Raw genomic sequence first — 20983 nt, 5'->3', positions numbered from 1 at the left:
GCAGGTGCAGCCTCCGTATCCTTATTAGACCCCTTGGTTACAGACCCCAGTGGGACAATGTATGAAAAATTACACTCACTGTCTAGGAAACTGGGAACTGAAAGTCCAATATCTGCCTCAGTGGAGTTCTGGCACCTGCATTATCCCTTCTGTGGATATAAGGGTCAACAGCTGCACAGAGACTTTTACTGTTCACAGATTCTGCACGTATCATAAAAGGGTGGTTAGTGTAGATCTGCCTCTAGACATTACCAAGCACATGGGTACATGTCACTTGATATCCAGAGCATTCCATTGCCTTATACAAGAACCCAGTTTATATGAACTCGTGATGTAGAATCAATCACCCCACTTCGATGTGCATCCATTATACATGAAAACTGGCAGAAATGGGGGCTATGGAAGGAGGACGTCAAAGTAAGAAGGTTCTTTGTTAGCTTCGAACGTTTCTGTTCCATTTGAAACTAGGTGGCTAGGCTGAGGGGGAACCAGGAGGGATGAGGTTCAATGTGTTGGGTCCTCAAGAACTTTCATTATCAACAGCACCCAGTGAGCTCCAGAAAGAAGAAGCTATGGCTGCAGTGATATTGGAGAGCATCTTTCTGAAGCGATCCCAGCAGAAAAAGAAAACATCACCTTTAAACTTCAAGAAGCGCCTCTTTCTCTTGACCGTGCAAAAGCTTTCCTACTATGAGTATGACTTTGAACGTGGGGTGAGTTTCTCTGCTGTGAAACCTGAGTTTTAAGGACTTGGCCTTAGATCTGCCTTGCGGGGAGGTAGATCCTTTTTGGTTGGAGGGGGTAGGTGGAAGGGACCCAAGTACATTTCAAACTCAGCAAAATGTTTCCTAGCCCAGAACTAGCTACAGACATACTGGAGCAAAAATTCAAAGGTGCTAAGAAGCTATGGGGAAAATCTCACCATGGATTCTTGCAGTTGGTGAGCACTCATTAAATGATTGTTGAGAATGAAATCCAAGACTTGGAAATTGCTTCCTTATTTTTTATGTTAAAGGCACACAAAGTCATCCACTCTTCTATAGTGTTTGCCCTCCATCTGGTAGTCAAAAAAGGTTAGGTTAATAGATCTGGAAGTTGTTTGGGTTTTTGTTTGTTTGTTCGTTTTTTCAAAATGACAGGTCCTGATATAGAGTGTGGGTGTCACCTCACTGTGTTGAATGATGAGATAGCAAAATCTAATCATCTGGTTGCTTAATTGCTCTTAATCTTTCTCCATTTTCTTCCTCATTCTCTTTCTCAGAGAAGAGGCAGTAAGAAGGGTTCAATAGATGTTGAGAAGATCACCTGTGTTGAAACAGTGGTTCCTGAGAAAAATCCTCCCCCTGAAAGACAGATTCCGGTGAGAAGAGGCCATGGTTAGAACTGGGCATGGGGTGGGGGGGTGGGCAGGAGGGTTGCAGTTAAGAAACTTGGAACACTTCAATTCTCTGTAAATAAACCTGTGATGCTGTGCAGTGTGGGACACATAAAGCTCCCTTATATGTTCTTCACTCTGCCACATATTGGTTATGCTGAGTCTCAGCGTCTTTTCCCCAGATGCAGAACAACTCACTTAATCTGGAAAACTTGTAACGCCAATCTTAAGATGATATCACATCAAGTTTTCAAACTGATCAGAGATGATTGGTTTTACTCCCTCGGTCACCAGGATCAGATTTACAAGCTTGAGTTAGTCTGAGAGCCAGAACTCTAGGGCTCTGAGTCATGAGATTCTTTATTAGCTCACTGTTTCTTCTCTCATTTCCCAGAGCCTCTCGAGGACATAACGTCTACTGATTTCCTAGTTGATTGTTTTAAATATCATTTTTTTCCTGACGTCAAGAGTAATGCGTATTTATTATAGAAACTTTGCAAGATACAAAAAAAGCACAAAAAAGAAGATAAAATCATGCATAGTCTCATTATTCAGCTAAAACAACTATTAACATGTTCGTGTATGGACTTACAGATGTTTTTCTCCATTAACAACACATACACTCACACTAATATATATGTTATACATTTAAAACATAGAATCATATTATACTACACATCTTACTTTGCCACCTACATTTTCAATTTAACAATATAAACTTTTCCCCAGAACAATAGATACTCTTTAATAAAATGATTTTAATGACTGTATAGTATACCCTATCATGGATATATTGTAATTTGTTTAACCAATCTCCTATTACTAGACATTTAAGTTGTTTCCAATTTATTTGATATCATAAATCATGTTGAAAGGAACATTCTTGCATACATCTTTATGTACTTTTGTTATTCTTTTCTTTATAATAACTTCCTAGGAGTAATATTTTGTTCTTTATGAAATCTGTATGCTCTGGTTATTTTTATAGTTTTATTCTATTTAATTTTGTAGAAGTAGAATTTGAATATCATATACACCTACAAGCTCTGTGTGGCAGTATCTATTCCTCTACATTCTTTCCAACGCCATATATTTTAAATATTTGTTAATTTGAAAGCCAAGAAAAATGATACTTCATTGCTGACTTATTTTGCAATTTTTTTGTTACTCATAAGGTTGGACAATTATACGTCTACAGCTCATTTATATTTTTCCATTTGTGAATTCCTGTTAATTTTTTTGGCCAGTTTTTCTATTGAAATGTTTACCTTATTCCTAGTACTTTTTAAGAGATCTAGATATGTTAACTTTAACTATATGTTGAAAATATTTTCCAGTTTTTCATTTATCTTTGAATTTTGTTTATACTTGTTTTTTTTAACCATAGTGGGTTTTAAAGTCTATGTCATCAAATTAGCTCATCTTTCTCTTAATGGTTCTAACTTTTAGCATTATATTAGAAAGGCCTTGCCTCTCACAAAATTATGTAAATAGTCAGTATGTTTTTTTCTGTTAGTCATAGTTTCATTTTTTTATATAAAGCTCTTGAATCCATCCAGAATTTACGTTGGTGTATGGTGTGAAATAGCTACCTTAACCACCCGCCCCCCACCTCTGACAATATTAGTGGTTAAGTGTTTGTCCCAGCATCATTTATTGATTAACCTCCCTTTCCTCAATAGTTTGAGATACCTCAGATTTTTTTTTGAATGAGTATGTGCTGGATCCTATGGATATGTTTCCCTACTGGGATATAGGAAGCAATCACTAAGGATTAGCATTGTCCATGCAGGAGAGCCTTCTGGAACCACTGCAAAAGACTCCTAGTACCTAGGGAAATCCAGAAAAGAGCAATGCATCAACCAATAACTATGATTTCTTCTGTCACTGCAGAGAAGGGGAGAAGAGTGCAGTGAAATGGAGCAGATTTCAATTATTGAAAGGTTCCCTTACCCCTTCCAGGTAAGGTATTTTCTCTCACTAGCTCACAAAGGGACCTGTAATATAATCGTTAGGGATGGCATGGGCTGTGAGTGTTTGCTTTTCTATTTTTCCAATCAAACATAGTTTCTTTTAGTCTCTACACCTCAAAGAGGATCCATAATGGCACTAACTCTATTATGGTGTGTCTTGTCTATGGTAATGGCATTGAGAAAGATGCTCTGTTTGTTAAGTGAGCATTTCACTTCCTTCTGGTTCTGCCTATCTGTCTAATGGTGGTCATGTGGGTTGAAAAGACAGAAGAGGGGAGGGAAGGAGTAGTATTAGGAAGTTCGGTGTAGGGAAGGCTTATTAGACTTACGTATAAACTTAATTCTAGTCTGGAATAACTGAAGAGCCACATAGACATCTGTTTGGTAGATGCAATGTAAGCCATAAAAGAGAGCAAGAGCTTCAGATTCAAGAGCTTCAGATTCAATCTCTGATTTGGTTTGCTTATGATGTCCTGAGAACCCTGAGGCCACATGTCATGAATATAGCAGCCTCTGCAACAGTGAAAGCCAGAAAAGGAAGTGGAAAGTCTCAGGGGAGGGGGCTTTCTGTCATGGATTTATGAGCACAGCAAGACTAACAAGCAAAAAGAAAAATGTAAAAGGATCTTGTTCATGTCCCTGACTGTAACAAAGTTTACAAAACCTGTGAAGGAGGGGTGTTTTAGACACAGTTTTTACTACCATTGTCTTTCAATAAGTTGATGTTTGACTGGGCTAGTGGATACTGGTAAATAGCAGATAATTCAAAATTAATTTACACTTGACTTTAGAATCCACTGTGATGTCTATCAAGTCTGTGAGGGTTGGAACCACATCTTACATGTTTTGTACATCTCCATAACACCTAGCACAATGCCCTGTACATGTGTGGTGTTCAAAAACTACTGACTGATTTGATGACAATGCTTAATATATACTTCACTCTTTTTGAAGTAGGTATGTAGTTCCAAACGTGGTTTATTTTGGCTAATATTGGCAAGGGGAGGCCACTAGGCAGTGGGGGGAAAATCAGCCAAGAGTTAAAAATTTGCTCCATATTGATGAAGTGTATAATCCACTTGTACTAATCAAGATTTGTTACATAAATCATTACTTCAATTATCTTCTATACAAACTCAAGGTTTAATAAGATCATAAAATATCCTTCATTGGATAAACAAAAATCTTGACTCCACCAAGGGCTGAAAATTATGAACTAAGTTTACACACAAATTGAAATACAAGTCAAGAGGACCCAGGAGTATTCACAAAGCAAAGAGTTTCTAAGTCCTACATCCCTGGATATGAATTGTTCAGGAATTCTTCAGATGGTTCATATGACCCCAGCTCCATGGCTCACTGAAGACCCTGCCTTTTTTTTGTTTTCCAGTATCATTATACAAAGTTGTAGCTTAAGATTAGTTCCTTCAAGGTCTTTTTTTTTTTCTGACTCCTAACTGCTGAAGTCTGTGTGTCCATTGCCCCAGGTTGTATATGATGAAGGGCCTCTCTATGTCTTCTCCCCAACTGAAGAACTGAGGAAGCGATGGATTCACCAGCTCAAAAATGGTGAGAATTATTTGGAAAATAAACTAGTTTCCAAAGAAAGAAGGAAAGGAAGGAAGGGAGGAAGGAAAGAGAAAAGTTGGGAGAGAGGGAGAAAAAGAGAAAGGAGAGAGAAAGAAAAGAGAAAGAAAGAAAGAAAGAAAGAAAGAAAGAAAGAAAGAAAGAAAGAAAGAAAGAAAGAAAAAGGAAAGAAAGAAGGAAAGAAAAAGGGAACAGGGAGGGAAGGAGAGAAGAAGAAAGGGAGAGAGGAAAAAAGAATGGATGGAAGAAGGGAGATGAAAGAAAGAAGAAAGAGAGGGAGAAGGGAAGGAGGGAGAGAGAGAAGGGAGGAGAGAGAGAGAATGGGGGGAGAAATATTGCATTTTCTTCCATATTAGTGATACAATTGAGTTTAATATTCCATCATATGAATAAAAGATCACATGATAGACTAAGAGTTTCAACTCTGTTCTACCACTGTCTCTCTAATGCAATTTTGTAATTGTAGGCCCTTCCATTTCCCTATTTATAAAAGAGGTCTTGTTCTTTACACCAATTACAAGGGTGGTATGGTGTGGCATTCAATGGTTATTTCAATATTTTGAATCCTAGGTATGAAATATCTAGTTCCAAAAAAATTAAATACATGATTATGAGAGTGCTTGGGGTCAGAGTAAAGAACCTGGTTCCAAGTCCTCTTCTACCACTAATAAGCTGGGTGACCTCTGGCAAGTAGGCCAACAAGCTTCTTTGAGGCTCAGGTTTTTCTTCTGAAAGAGGAATAATAATGATGCCTACAGTACCTACCTCCAGGGTTGTCCTAAGGCTCAAATGAGGTAATGTATGTGAAAGCACATGGAAAACTGTAAAGCACTGTACAAGAAAGCACTGTACATCTTTTCATTGTGGATAAATATTTTCCAAGGAACTATTTCATGTTCCTTGCTTTGTGAGGACCTCAACTTGAATATAGTTCAGTATTTCACATAGACCATACAGTGTGCTCAGATAAACTTGACTGTAAATGCTTACAGCACAGGATGCATGCACACATATTTGTGTGTATATATAGCCACATGTCAAGTGACTGAGAGATTAACTGGTTGAGTTGACATCAGGAAAGGCTGCCTAGAGAAACAGGAAGGATGGCAGACTGATAACGGCATGGTTGGGTTATTGCGTGACAGCCCTTTGTCTTAATAAACACTTAGACTCTGATATGCAGTGGCTGACTACACCAGCTTTGTTCACTCCCTTGAATGTAAGTCTGGCTAACATAAAAATCATCAAATCTTTCAACCTGAAAGAGGAGAGGAGAAAGAAAGAGAAGTGTCATTTACTTAGTTCTTTCTATGTGCCAGACACCAAGCTAGACACCTTGTATTTATTATCTCATTTAATTCTCACAGCAACCTTGGGCTAAAAACATCAACTAACACTTAATGAGCACTAACTCTGTACCAGGCTCTGTGCCAAGTGCTTCAAACAGGACTAGCACATTTAATCCTTATAATAAGCTTATTAAGTATGTATTACTCCCCTATTTACAGATGAGGGAACTGAAGCTCAAAGAGGTTAAGTAAGTTGCTCAAGGGCACATAGCTAGTGAGTGGTGGAGCCTGGGTTCTTACTACACCCCTAGGTCTGTTTGACTCCAAAGCCTAAGCTCATTGCATATTTTTGCGCTGCTTGGTTCTCAAGCCCAGAAATTGCACCTGTAGTTGGCTGCAAGATATTTTAGAGTAAGGCTATGTGAAGATTACAAATAGGTCCTATCTTGCACCACACAGTTCAGTTCTTGACATGTTTTGAAGTAAGAGGTCGGCTTTAGCCCTGGGGGTACAAAATGAGCACTTCAGTAATGCTTATTATGATCCAGGATCTTCTCTAAATTCTTTACATATATTAACTCATTTCTTCTTCATATCAACCATATGAGGCAGTTATTTTCACCATCCCCATTTTAGAGATGAGAAAACAGAGGTATAGAGAGGTTAAATAACTGGCCCAAAGGCACTCAGTTAGTAAGTGGCAGGGTCAGGCTTTGAACTCAGGCTCTAGAGTCTGTGCTCTAAACCAAGATGCTACCTCCAAGGCAGAGAAGTACACACAGAGCTCCAGAGGGCATATATATTTGTACTTCTTTGGTTCTCTCCACAGTGCCTCATAAATTGCCTTGCACAGAGAAAGGGACCAACAAATAGGTGTGTTAATTGATTTTTCTCCAAGAGTAAACAACTACCACCAACTTGGGATCCACATTGATGGACAGCTAGGATTTAGTTTGGAAATAGGGGAAGGTGGGACATACTAGCTGAGGGAGAAACCAGTTGTAGGTTAGCCCAACAAATATTTATTGAGTGCCCACTCTAGTGATAAGTTATCCCACTCTGAGGTAAAATGAACCAACTGGTAATCACTAACATGAAAAGGGGACCTCATGGTATACTGGCTACCTCTGTAGTGGTATTGGCTGTGAAGAGGCATGAGGGAGCCTTTGAGGTGCTGGATCTGAGGTGGTTAAATGGTTGTACACAAATGTGGTTAGCTGGATATCTTAGATTGTACATTTTATTATATGTAAGTTATACTTCAATTTAAAAAGTAGGGCCTCAGGTACCTCATATTGAGCTGCCATCTTTTTTCAGTGGTACTTTCCATGCAAAGTTTATATTCCTGAGGACTTAGCCCTGGGCTCTCTCCTTCCACTTCGTTGAACATGGCAGTGGGCACTTTAATGTTACAGCACCACAGATATTTGTCTACATTCACCCTAGACTCTTCATTTGGTCAAGCTCAATAGAGCCTATCCTAACTGCAGCTTCAAAAATAAGCAAATGACCTGACCTCACCAAAATGAATGAAAGAGTGGCATTAGTGAAACTCCAATGACATATATGGGGAGTAATCATTCATTCATTCCCCAAACAGAATTTTAGCCATTATCCTGAAAAAAATGAATATGAGAGATCAACCCATCAAGTACTTGGAATGTGCATTAACCATTAGTGCTTCCCAGATAGGGCTGGCCCCATGCATTGGTGAAGTAAGCAGTTTTCTCCTAGTCCTCCCACTAGGACGCTGTCATAGTCAGCTTGGGCTACCATAACAAAACATCATAGACCAGGTGACTTAAACAACAAACATTTATTTCTCACAGTTCTGGAAGCTGGGGAGTCCAAGATCAAGGTGTTGGCCAATTTAGTTCCTGGTGAGAACTCTCTACCTGGCTTGCAGACCGGTCACTTTCTCACTGTGTTCTCACATGGCAGAGAAAGAATTTCTCTCCAGTCTCTTCTTCTAAGGGCACTAATCCCATCATGAGGGCTCCACTCTCATGACCTAATTACCTCCCTAAGGCCCCACCTCCTAATATCATTGCACTGGGGGGGGCTTCATTATATGAATTTGGGGGGACACAAACATTCAGTTTGTAACACTCTGCTTTTGCAATTCTCTCCTAAGTAGCTGGAAATACCAGCGCTGCGTTAACCAACAAAAGAAGGAGTGCCATCTTCGAGGGACCTCTTAATTATTTGGGAATGTAGGGTGGGTTCATAATGAGTGTGCTGGAGGTAGGAGGGCAGGAAGCCCTATAGCCTCTCATTAGCATATTAGCATAGCTTAATTTATCAGAGCAGCTAGTTGTTGATTAAGAATTTTTGAAATGTCTACTGGTGCCCAAGCCTGCACCCAAGAATCTTCAAATCCCTGGGTGATGGTAGTGGCATGCGGGGGAAGGGCAGAGGGTGGGAGCAATCAGTCCTGGCCGGGAGGAGTACCTGGAACATTGTTCAGAACTGCCAGTGCCTGGTAATAATAAAAGTCAGACAGACTTTTGCTTGGTTTTATTAAAGTTCTCTACAGATGACGTAGCCCCCTATAGCCTGCACCCCATCTGAACAGCTCCCACCACCCTGCATTTGGTGCAATGGTGAAGGGGTATGCTGAAAAAGCGAGGGGTGAGGGTGGGCAGGGTAGACTGGTTAGAAGCCTTCAAATCCATGTTTAGAAAAGCATCAAGATAGCACTTTAAAAAAAAGATGGCACTTTTTGTTCATTTGCCTATAAAATGCATCTGGCCACCAGTAGCTTCTAGGCCTCCCCCAAGGTCTTAAGTGAGTGGAGTGTGACTAGCAAGCTCTTAAGGACTTAAGTTGGTCTCTACAGAGGAAGGTTTTATTTTGTTCTTGTTTTTAATCTTTAAAAAAAAGTTATGCAGAGCTTCTTTTTAGCATCAATGCTGAAATGTGTTATGTCCTCAAATATGCATATTCTTAGACCAGCCTAGGTCTTTGCCCCAGTGCTAGCTATTGTCAATTATTTCATTTGTCTTCGCTTTTCTGTTATCTGGCAACATGATCCCAGGATGACTTGTCTAATTGACTTCCGGTTAAGATTCTTGCAGTGCCACAGTATTAAAAACTGTAAAACTAATTCCTCTTATCTGCAAATCTCTCATCCTGAGAGATCTTTGGGGCCTCACAACCCTGTGAGGGAAATGGAACTGCTGTGTTTGTCTCCCAAAATGAGCTCAATCTACCTCAGTGGCCCTAGGAAGACTGAACTATGTTTATTCTAGAGGCAGAATCACCTTCATTTGATCCTGAGCTCTGCTCTGTTGACTGTTTTATGAACACAGAAAGCGTGAAGCAGAAGTTCTCACAAAGACAAATATCTCTAAAAGATCACTCCAGGAGCTGGGACATTGGTATATTGAGAGACGGAGTGAGAGTCTGGCTTGTCACGTTGTTTCCCTTATCTGGAAAAGACCACCATAGTCAACACCTGCCTTACAGGAAGATTGTAATGGCTACCGGAAAAACATAGATAACATATTTTTGTTCTGGGGCTCTGGAGAATCAGATATTCTTATCACTTTGGTCACCGGTTGGGAGATAGTCATCATAACAGACCACTGAAGAGAACTGCACAGGAACTCTCTGGGGCCAAGCATGTGAGCCAACTGGTCCTGTGTCTGCTTCCCTTCAGGGTGGCTGAGGAAGGGGCAGTTGTTTGAAGCTCACTACTAAACTCAAGGAGGAAAACATGCCTATGGTGGCTTCTCCCACATGTCAGATGTGACCTCTTTCTCTCTCTCTCTCTTCTCTCCTGTTACAGTAATCCGGTACAACAGTGATCTGGTACAGAAATACCACCCTTGCTTCTGGATCGATGGGCAGTATCTCTGCTGCTCTCAGACAGCCAAAAATGCTATGGGCTGCCAAATTTTGGAGAACAGGAATGGAAGTAAGAGATGTGATCAATATAATTTCTCCCTCCTTTGACTATCCATCACTTTCTCAGGGCTCTATCAAACCCAGGTTTGTACATTTTGGCCAGTGCACAAAGGAGGGTGGGAGAGGGGATCAGTGGGGGCCAAAATTCAGCTGGTGCTCTGCTCTTCCAGCTGGGCGACCTAGCATTGGGCTGTATCATTCCAGACTTTTCCTAACTTATGTAAAGTCAATGAGTACAAGAGTAAATTTCCAGACCAAACCTGTCCCTGGGCCCTTTCTGAAGATGCACTCTGTATCTATCGTCACTGGTTTCTCACTTTGCAGGCTTAAAACCTGGGAGTTCGCACCGAAAGACGAAAAAGCCTCTTCCTCCCACGCCTGAGGAGGACCAGGTATACAGGGAAATTGGGTGCTGCTACTGTTTAAATTGAAACTTACAATCACACCCTGAAAACAGACCAAAGTCTTAGAATTCTCCCTGGGATTTGGCAGTGTAAATTGGTATTCTTGCTGAGACAGGGGCTTTGTCCTTCTAATTAGGACTTCCTCTTCAGTGGAGAGATAGAGGGCTAGTAGGAAGCTCTTGGCAACCATTTAATCCAATCACCTGTTTAAAACAAAACAAAGCCTGATTTTTTTAAATGAAAGATATTTTCAAACATAAAGTTGAAAATTTTTAACAGTGAATATCCATATACCCAATATCTTGATTTTATCACTATTATATTACTTTAAAACTTGATTTTGGGGGTTACTTTTTGAGGTCTAGAAAGCCCTTTCTCATATATTGTAAGTAAGCAAGGCAGGAATTATTATACTCATTTTACAAACTAAGAAAAGAAGATTCAGAGCCACTTAGTAGGTCCATGTACTTAGTAGAAGTCCATGTACTTCTTGGCTTCTTAGTAGTGCCAAGACGCTTTCCCGACTACGGCTGTACATGGTTTTTGTCCAGGAAGTTTAAAAATACTGATACCTGGGTCCAGCCCTCAGAGATTTTGACATAATTGGTCTTTGAAACTGCTTAGGTGTCAGGATTGTTAACCGCCTGCTAGATGGTTCTGATGTGCATTCCAGGCTGAGAGCCCCTGCAGGGGTGCTTAAAACTGGTTGTTGAATGAATGCTGAATAAACCTTTTATTTTGCCTGATTTGGGTTAGAACAGTGTCTCCAGTAAGCCAGAGAGCTGGGGAAGAACAGGAGAGTGCTTCATATCTAGCCAACATCTAGCCAACCCCACCCCTACTTTTTCCTCTTAACAACACAGATCTTAAAAAAGCCACTGCCCCCTGAGCCAACAGCAGCACCTGTCTCGACAAGTGAGCTGAAAAAAGTTGTAGCCCTTTATGACTACATGCCAATGAATGCAAATGATCTACAGCTGCGGAAGGGCAACGAGTATTTTATCCTGGAGGAGAGCAACTTACCCTGGTGGCGAGCCCAGGATAAAAATGGGTGAGTCCACGCCTGCCCTTCCTGAGCCTTGTGCCCACCTACTCTATACACACGCAAAGTCCTGCAGCATAATTCCCCTACTCAGTATCCTGATCAGAAATTGTTCTTCCCACACCAAAAGGAATATGCTCTCCCTCCAAGTACTTCTCAGAGGGCAGCTCTACACGTGGCCACCTCTCTGAGCCTGTACAGTCTGGCCCACATGTTGTCGAGCACATGTAATCAATGCCGCATGTGCAGAAGCTACACACTTCACTGGCCTAGCCATGCATTGGCAACATGATTCTCTTTGAAGGAGGGGCATTTTATATACCTCCATTCGAGATTGGTTATGAGCCCAAGGATACAGGGCATCCAAATCTGTCTATCACCCAGGATGGGAAGTGCTGGATGATCGATCACGTTGTCTCCTCTACAGGCAGGAAGGCTACATCCCTAGTAACTATGTAACCGAAGCAGAGGACTCCATAGAAATGTATGAGTGAGTATGCTTATGTTCCTAGCGCACAATCTTCCCAGAGGAACTAACTATAGTATAAACTTTTTTTTATACTTTCAACAAAATTTTGATTTCAAGATACCTATTAAAATCAGTGTCAACTGGGTCAAATGATGCCACTCAAGTTAGTGCCTCTGTCTTACCCTCATCCCAAACACCCTGTTGATGAAAGCTGGAGAGGTCACCACACCCCCTCCTCCCCCCAAATCCAGAAGAACCACACTACGACAACCTGATAGGAAACATTTGAAAAGGTGAAAATGGCAAACTTCTGTGGATGTGCTTTCTCCCTAATCATGGAAGTGGGTTGTCCTTGAAGGCCCTGTCCCTGATCCCTTCCCTGCAACCTTCTGCCACCTGCCTTTGCCCTCTACTCTCCATTTCCATGATTCTTCAGTGCCAAGCAAGCTTTGGGAAAGGGATGTAGTATGCTATGCACGTGATAAGACACTCAGTAAATAGAGGTTGAGTGAATTGACTGACTCACTGGCATGGAGGAGCCACAGATAGCACTCTAATCTCTGAGCTACTTACACCATGGCCTGGGAGCCACACAAGCACTCTCCCTTTACAGGTGGTATTCCAAACACATGACTCGGAGTCAAGCTGAGCAACTGCTAAAGCAAGAGGTAAGTATGTGACCACAAGCAAATGGCATTCTCCTTGCACAGCAAGCAAGGATCCTGAATTGCGGGCTTGCTGCTGTCCGCCATCTCCAGGCAAAGCAGTGTCAACGCTGTCATTTTATGGGGTCCCAATTATACTTTTCACTGTCAAAAGCAATGAGGCTGCAGCTCAAACATGGAACTTGGCAGTGAAATCAAGGCTCCTATAATATTTTCTCTCGGGTTTGGGCAGGTGGGATCCAGGTGTGAGCACCACTTCCACCTGACGGTCAGCTGCTTTTTCATCGTTTCAGGGGAAAGAAGGAGGCTTCATTGTTAGAGACTCCAGCAAAGCTGGAAAATATACTGTGTCTGTGTTTGCCAAATCTACAGGGTAAGTGTTACTGTTTCAAGGCCCTGGGGACAAAGGACAGGGGTGCCCAACCAACAGTTCCTTAATGAAGTGCTCCTCTCACATCCTCTGTCACTTAAACTCAAAACTCATCTCACTTCACTTCTTGGGTCCTTTGGACCCTTGTTCCCAAGTTGCTGACTCAGCGTCCACTTCTTCAGGGAACCTCAAGGGGTGATACGCCATTATGTTGTGTGTTCCACACCTCAGAGCCAGTATTACCTGGCTGAGAAGCACCTTTTCAGCACCATCCCTGAGCTCATTAACTACCATCAGCATAACTCTGCAGGTAAGTACCAGGGGAACCAGAGAAGAAGCGTGTGACAAGTACCAGGAGAAGCAATTTGGGACAAGGTGGTTAGGGGAAGAATAAGCCTCACAGGGTAGTGGGAATTAGCTGTGAAAATAAACCCCTGTGATGCTGGGTCGAGGTCAAGTGAAGAGGTGGTCAAAGGCAGACCTTATGCCCAGTAGGGACTGACTTCTTATTTGGTGATTGATGCTCAGTGCTAAGGAAAGACATAAAGGAGACTGGTAATTAATCAATCAGCAATATTCATTGTGTTCCTGGTGTATACTCAGCAATTTTTTTGTTACTAGAGAACACACGAAAACTATTAGTTGAAGTCCTTGCCCCCAAAGGACATACAGGCTCAAAAACATCAGAAGAGAGTTTCTAAGCAGTGTAGACATTCTAAAAACTGGGAGATGGGTGAGAGCACGAATACATGGGAAAAACTTCATCAAGAAGGCTTGCTGCTATCCACCATGTCCAGGCAAGGCAGTATCAAGGCTGTCATTTTATGTGGTCCCAATTACACTTTTCAGTATCAAAAGCAGAAGTAGGATGTGAGTTAAGGCTAGGCTGGGAGGTGGGGATATATTTAGCTGGGGTGTATATTTCAGTTAGCATTCTCTCTTTCTTGTCCCTGAAAAACATCTGTAAGAGGAGAAACTTCCAGAAAAATTCGGGTTCATGGAGATCTTCTGGGATTCAAAATGTACTAGAAAGATGACCACTGGAAGCGTGAGGCTTTAAGTGAGGGTGTGTGAGGCATCTCACCCCTGCTCCGCACCAGCAGCATGACTCTCTTTGTATGTTTCAGGACTCATATCTAGGCTCAAATATCCAGTGTCTCAACAAAACAAGAATGCGCCTTCCACTGCAGGCCTGGGCTATGGTAACTGATTATTTCTCTAGGGTAGGGTGGACTGGCCAGTTGGAAGGACTACGTCTGGCAGACCCAACCAGACCTTGCCTCTCAGTCATCCTTGCAGCACACTGTTTTATCCCAGCTGCTGCCAAGGAAGGTTAAGAAGGAGCCAAACCAAAGTTATCTAATGATTTTTCTCCCTCTGGTGGCTCCTACTGGGACTGCAAAAACATAGATTCATAAAGGGATTTTTTTTTTTAATTGTGGGGAAAAAAATCATAAAGGGATTTCAAGAGGATGTCTAGTTTATCTTCTTGCTTTATGCCTGACTTGTACCTAAATTCCCAGACTCCTCCAATCAGTAATCCCCTGTCCCTGAGATTTACCTGAGCAAAGATGGATTAGTACCCCTGAGAATTTCCCTTTTACTGCTTGTCTATTTCTACCCCCAGTAGGGATTCTTATCTATTGTAGAAATTATACATACATGACTCCCAAATAATCACATCAAGGCTTTGTTGTTATAGGATCATGGGAAATCGATCCAAAGGACCTGACCTTCTTGAAGGAGCTGGGGACTGGACAATTTGGAGTAGTGAAGTATGGGAAATGGAGGGGCCAGTATGACGTGGCCGTCAAGATGATCAAAGAAGGCTCCATGTCTGAGGATGAGTTCATTGAAGAAGCCAAAGTCATGATGTGAGTTACAGTCCAAACTCAACTCTCCATCCAGTCTAGGAATTACCAGGATGGTTCCCACTGGGGTTTAAGGTGATTTATAGTAAGAGAGATTTGGGACCACGGCCTGAGCTCAAACTTTGATTAGTGGGAGTAACTGCTAAGGTAGTCATTTCTCTTAGATATTGGTGGAGAGTAGTATTGATCATGGGCGTGTACCATCTCAGCAGCATTTGGGGGTAAATGTAGAAAATGAGACTTTCAAAAGGAAGACATTCTGATGTAGCCTTAGTGTTCATTCAGCCCTGGGCTTGTTTCCTGTTCTACTGATGGACTCTAAATCCTGGCTCACCCTCATATATTAGGCACTTTGGAGTTTAGGGTAGGAAGGAGGAGCGTCAACTTGTTATTTTGGTCCCTCATCTGACACTCTACTCCCAGGCCAACTCCTTTCCTCCTCAGCTCCTTTCTGAATAGTATTCAGAGCCAGAAAGGGAGGACTGGTTCACTGCCTTTCCTGTAGGAATCTGTCCCATGAGAAACTGGTGCAGTTGTACGGCGTCTGCACTAAACAGCGCCCCATCTTCATCATCACTGAGTACATGGCCAATGGCTGCCTCCTGAACTACCTGAGGGAGATGCGCCACCGCTTCCAGACTCAGCAGCTGCTGGAGATGTGCAAGGATGTCTGTGAAGCCATGGAATACCTGGAGTCAAAGCAGTTCCTCCACCGAGACCTGGTAGGACCTCAGAAGGATTGGCCTGGGTCCGAGGGCTGAGGGGGTGGAAGTAGCAAAGGAAGACCTATAATACATGGCTGAGGAGGGTGGCAGGAGCCATCATTTCAGTTTTATCTAGAAAACACTATAAGTTTGGTGAGCCTCTGCCCCAGTGGTCAGCCAGTCAAAGATCTCCAGCCTCAACACCACAAGTTCTGCCATGGTGGGAGCTAGAGCACTCACTCCCAGCCCCCTACCATGACAAAGAAATGGTGGGGTCCTTCAGTGGCAGAAGGGAAGCCCTGCTTCCTGATGGGACTGCTCTTAGCACAGAACCATCATTTTGGTTATATCAGAGTCACAAACTGGGGGTCTGTTGGAGCATTTGGGTTCTTTTTTTTAAATGTTATATATTAGTTAGCAAACACTTAAAAACATTTCACATTAAAGAACTGAATTTCCAGCTTCTCTTGAAAATCTAGACCATCTTATAACACCAGGCCCACATTCTCATAGGCCATGCTAACAGTTGGCTGGAGCTGACACCTAGGAAAATGTGGGCCTGGTGTTACAATATGGTCTAGCTGATTACAGGAAAGTGGCTGGCCTTCTTTAGACCAGACACTTTCCTGACACCTCCACCCACCCACTTCACTCTGTCACTTCACCTGCCTGGCCTCTGGAGGCATCCGAGTTTGGGCCCCTGTTTATTTCAGCCAGGCCAAGGCTCAAATCGCCCTAGTCCCACTGGTAGAAAAGCAGAAAACAAAACACACTTGCCTTCTGCTCTCCCTTAATTCTCTCGGCATTTCAATGCAGGAAGGGTTGTCGTGGAATTGCCAATATGAGTGAAGTCATTCTGCAAGTCCTCAGTGCTTTACTTACGACTACGGGGGTTGCTCTATATGTGGTGGAAGTGCATCAAAATTTCTCAGTGGCATCAACTGACTCCTGTTAGGTGGGAAGGTGTCTCTATGTGAAGATGAGGCTTCCCTGGCCTCACTCCCCTGGTGGGCAGAAGTTTTGTGCCTTTAACCTGTGTGCCAGGGACAGAGTCTCACTGGTATGTGTTGCACTACAGGCGGCTCGAAACTGTTTGGTAAACAATCAAGGAGTTGTTAAAGTATCTGACTTCGGCCTGTCCAGGTGAGTGTGCCTTTTTCATCTTTCCCTCTCAAAGTAAAAATGGCACGGTACAAACATGAGGTGACACTGTAATTTTTAATCCTCTCCCTTTTCCCCCTAATTCTAGTCTTTTCCACCATCTTTCTATACCTTTTCTTTCTCTGAATGCTTTAAGTCACTTTTCACCTCTTGTTTTATTGTTATATCCCTCTCTTCTCCTTTCTCCTTTGCTCTTTTTTTAAAAGCTAATTTCTCCAATACTTTATGTTGATCTGTTAATCCTGTTGACTTTACTCCATGTCTCATTCTTTCCTAAGCAGTCTAATTCCCACTGACAACTGCAGAATAGAAGGAAGGGAAGGACGCAAAAAGAGAAAGGAAAGAAGGCTAGAGAAGAGGAAGGGAGTACCTATTAGATCTTATTTCACTTCATCCTTGCTGTAACCATATTGTCAACCAGGAAAGCTAAATCGGATATGAAAACAGGAATCTGTTAGAAATAACATTTGTAAAAGACACTGGTTGGCCTGTAGGCGTATATTTGTGCAACTCTTGTGGCTGTGCCAAGAAAATTTAAGCAAATATCAAGCTCTCCAAATTCTAACAGTAACAAGTCCTGAATCCTTTGCAGGTATGTTCTGGATGATGAATACACAAGCTCAGTAGGCTCCAAATTTCCAGTCCGGTGGTCTCCACCAGAAGTTCTTATGTATAGCAAGTTCAGCAGCAAATCTGACATTTGGGCTTTTGGTGAGTGAATAAGATCACATGGATTATACAGCTCAAAGGAAAAGGAACGCAGTGGGGGAAATTCACACTCTGCAACCTGCACAGAGACACTGTTATTTGTTCTTGCTTTCATTCATCTAATTCTTAGGGAGCCAGGCACCACAGAGGTTTCTGGGGATTAAAAACAGTAAACTAGACACGATCCCTGCCTTCTTAGAACTTAGAATATATTGAGGGAAACACACAATTCATTCAGTATGCCACAGCTTCTGAATACTGATTATGTACCAGGGACTCTGCCAGACCCTATAACTATAAAGACAAATAAGATGCTGTCTCTCTCCTAAAGGACTAATAGTCAAGGGCAACCCTGATTACGCTCCAGTGTACTCAGTACTATAGCAGAAGTCTGAACAAAATGAAAAAAAGCACAGAGGGGAGAACCAGATGAATGTAATGTTTGAGGTTGATTTAGGGAGACTAGGATCCCTACTACCCAGAAACAACACATTTTTTTTCATTTTCTAGGGGTGCTGATGTGGGAAATTTACTCTCTGGGGAAGATGCCATATGAAAGATTTACTAACAGTGAAACAGCTGAACACATTGCCCAAGGCCTACGTCTCTACCGGCCTCATCTCGCTTCAGAGAGGGTATATACCATCATGTATAGCTGCTGGCATGAGGCAAGTATTTTATTGGGACCTCAGATTATTTCCTTGAACCTGCTTTCCCGTTTAGCTGGCCAAGCACCCCGGCCCCACTCTCCCGGGCCACATAGCAGCTGGGCACAGACAGACAGCTGTGCACATTCTTGGATCCTGGCCTACATCCCAATCCTTTCACGGCCAGAAGTTTTTCCAGGCCCGTTCCAATTCTCACTAGAGTATCATTAGCAGACCCCAATACCAACTCGGCTTTAGGGAGAGAGGTGTTGTGGGGTCATGTCACCTAGCATAAGCAGGCAGCCAAAGGCACTCAGACAAGCGTATGGACATTAAAAAAGAAAAGTCATTAAAATCTGTGTTCATTCCTTTGGGAGTCATTGGCCCTTTCTTCTACTTTACTAACTGCACACCTTTTCTGGCTGTGGTCCTAAATGAGATTTCTTTTAAAACCCTAAGGCCTGAAAGGAAACTAAAATAGGTAGTGCTCATGGTTTTTTTTTTTTTAAATGCAGTGCATTACGGGATATGTGGGTAGATATGGTATTTTGAAAATAAAGAGCCTGTCCCACTATTAAAATGCTTTGCTGCTCTCACCTTGGGTTCTTCCAGGGGTGCCTTCTCCACTTTCAGTAGATCCCTGGCAACCTTAATTTGGCAACCTAAATGTCTAGTAGGAAATGAGTGCTCAGCTCTTAGTTCTGCCCCACTAGAAACAGGGAAAGAGACAGTGTCCAACAAGCATATATGTGAACCTGGAGCCATCTCTGTGGGGTGAAAAGTGGGCATTTGGATCAGAACACGGCTCCTTTCCCTTCAACAAATCACTGAGGTCACAAAGAAAGTGTGGAGAAAGGGAGAAGCCCTAGGAGCCATTTCCCTTCTCTCTCCCATGCCAAGCAGGATTAAGGGTGATTGACTATGCTCCCTCCCAACTAGGACATGCTCACTCTGCTAGTTAAGTATTTCAGACAGGCACTTTCTCCACAGCCTGTTTAAAGCAGTAGTCATGAAACTGGATTCACATCAGAATCCCTGGGAAACTCTTAAAACTGCAAATGACTGGGCCTTATCTGATTAGGTATGTCTAGAGTGGGACTCGGGTACGTCTTTTTAAACTTCCCAGGAAATTCTGATACTCAGCTAGGTTTGAGAATCACTGATTCAAAGGAACAAGAAATTGATGACTTTTTAGTTCTGATGGATTGAGACCTTTCTTGCATGAATATGCCCTGAATCACTAAATACCGCAGGGGCTTATGGACCAATGGCTATCACAAAGGGCCTTAGTCTGGAGGCCAGACGGTGGTAATAAGAGGTCCCAGATGCTTAGGATCCCTACCCAGTGATGCAGCCCATGGTCTTGAAATGTTAATTCCTTTGTTAACTTTGGCTACAGGATGGTAGAAACAAGTGTTTGAAACCAAACTAAAAATTATCACAGCTTATAGGATTTCAGCTCTGTCAACCACTTAAACTTCTTTGGTAGCCACTTGAGGTTCCAAAATAAGAATGCATTGGTGCACAATTATGTAATGAATTTTGCCCTTAGTTTTAATCAGTGTTTGTCAGTGGAATTTTCACAGTGTCCTCACCACATTAATAAGCCGAGTTACTAAAGATTTAAAGCGCACAAGGACTTTATGGAGCACTTCTATTTCTCCCCCCACCCCTTTTTTTCTTTTGGTAATCCACAGGGTATGCTACTGGGCACATAGCATAAACTTCATAAACATTTGCTGTTTACTCACTGTGTTTCCCTTGAATTTTGGACTCTAGTCCACTATAACACTATTTTTTCTTTGGTTTTAGAAAGCAGATGAACGTCCCACCTTCAAAATTCTTCTGAGCAACATTCTAGATGTCATGGATGAAGAATCCTGAGCTCACCAATAAGCTTCTTGGTTCTACTCCTCTACTCCACAAGCCCCAATTTCACTTTCTTTGAGGAAATCCCAGGCTTACTGGCCCTGGAGCCTTTGTGCTCTTGCTGAATACACAAAGGCCCCTCTCCACATCTAGGAATGCCTTTCTATCTCTTCCCTTGGATAGTACCTTCTGAGCAAAGGCCAAGGAATTATTGTACCTGGTATTTTCCCCCAGAGAGGAAATTTCCCAAGAGTATTAAAACAGACTGAAATTGGGATGGAAACTTTTTTGGGGAGGGAGGGAATGTAAATAGCCTCACAATGGGTCCAACTGCTCTTTGGGTAGGCAATAGAGCTTGCGGGGAGGGAGGCAGAATTTGGCAGGAATAAAATGGTGTCATAAAAATGGGAGGGGAGGGTGTTTTGATAAAATAAAATTACTGGAAAGCATGAAAGTTTCTTGCTATTTCGATTAATCATGCAGCCTCTCTGAAGCGCCCTATAAAACTGCTGTGTGGCACTGGTTTGTCATATTCCTACTTGGAGAACTCCACAGGATTCTCCGCATTTAACCCCCCTGGCTCTTGGAAAATTCTGCTTCTGAATCAGAGACAGTGATCACAAACCAAAGCACACTGCCTGACACGCAGTAGGCATTAGATGCTATTGGAATGAATCTGACAGTTGGAGACAAATACTGCCAGATCCTCTTTTCCCTACCTCAGGCGGGGTAAACTCCATTAAAGAACTAGAGCTAGGGGCCCAGGACAGCTAAGTGACGGGCCCAGCAGTCCGGACCGAGCACTAGCTTGGCAGTGGGGAAAGCGCGGGTCAATTTGGAAGCCGGCAGGGGCGGGGCTATTGGGCCGGCCAGGAATGGGCCACATGGTCTGAAGTAACTTCCTTTTTTTACCTTCTTTCTTTCTTGTCTTTTTGAAGTA

At 42.5% G+C, this 20983-nt stretch overlaps 1 protein-coding gene across 2 annotated transcripts; it reads left to right on the top strand.

Moving 5' to 3' along the window:
- The first annotated feature begins 557 nt into the window (after positions 1 to 557).
- Positions 558 to 20235, top strand: BTK (Bruton tyrosine kinase). Of its 2 annotated transcripts, XM_059910002.1 has the most exons (18): positions 558 to 713; positions 1262 to 1360; positions 3269 to 3337; positions 4836 to 4917; positions 10015 to 10143; positions 10458 to 10525; positions 11401 to 11588; positions 12007 to 12069; positions 12662 to 12716; positions 13007 to 13086; positions 13266 to 13393; positions 14211 to 14285; positions 14786 to 14957; positions 15460 to 15676; positions 16737 to 16801; positions 17412 to 17530; positions 18038 to 18195; positions 19987 to 20235. In XM_059910002.1, the coding sequence occupies exons 1-18, from the start codon at positions 573 to 575 to the stop codon at positions 20056 to 20058; spliced, it is 1980 nt and encodes a 659-aa protein (XP_059765985.1). In that variant the 5' UTR covers positions 558 to 572; the 3' UTR covers positions 20059 to 20235. The 2 variants fall into 2 exon arrangements, with proteins under 2 accessions (XP_059765985.1, XP_059765984.1); XM_059910001.1 differs by lacking the exons at positions 14211 to 14285; positions 14786 to 14957; positions 15460 to 15676 and having other exon boundaries at positions 573 to 713; positions 13266 to 13329.
- The last annotated feature ends 748 nt before the right edge of the window (positions 20236 to 20983 follow it).

The sequence above is a fragment of the Balaenoptera ricei genome, chromosome X (assembly GCF_028023285.1).
Source record: "Balaenoptera ricei isolate mBalRic1 chromosome X, mBalRic1.hap2, whole genome shotgun sequence".
In the NCBI taxonomy this organism is placed as follows: Eukaryota; Metazoa; Chordata; class Mammalia; order Artiodactyla; family Balaenopteridae; genus Balaenoptera; species Balaenoptera ricei.
Note: the sequence above shows the minus strand (reverse complement) of the source record. Positions and strands in the feature narration are given on the sequence as shown.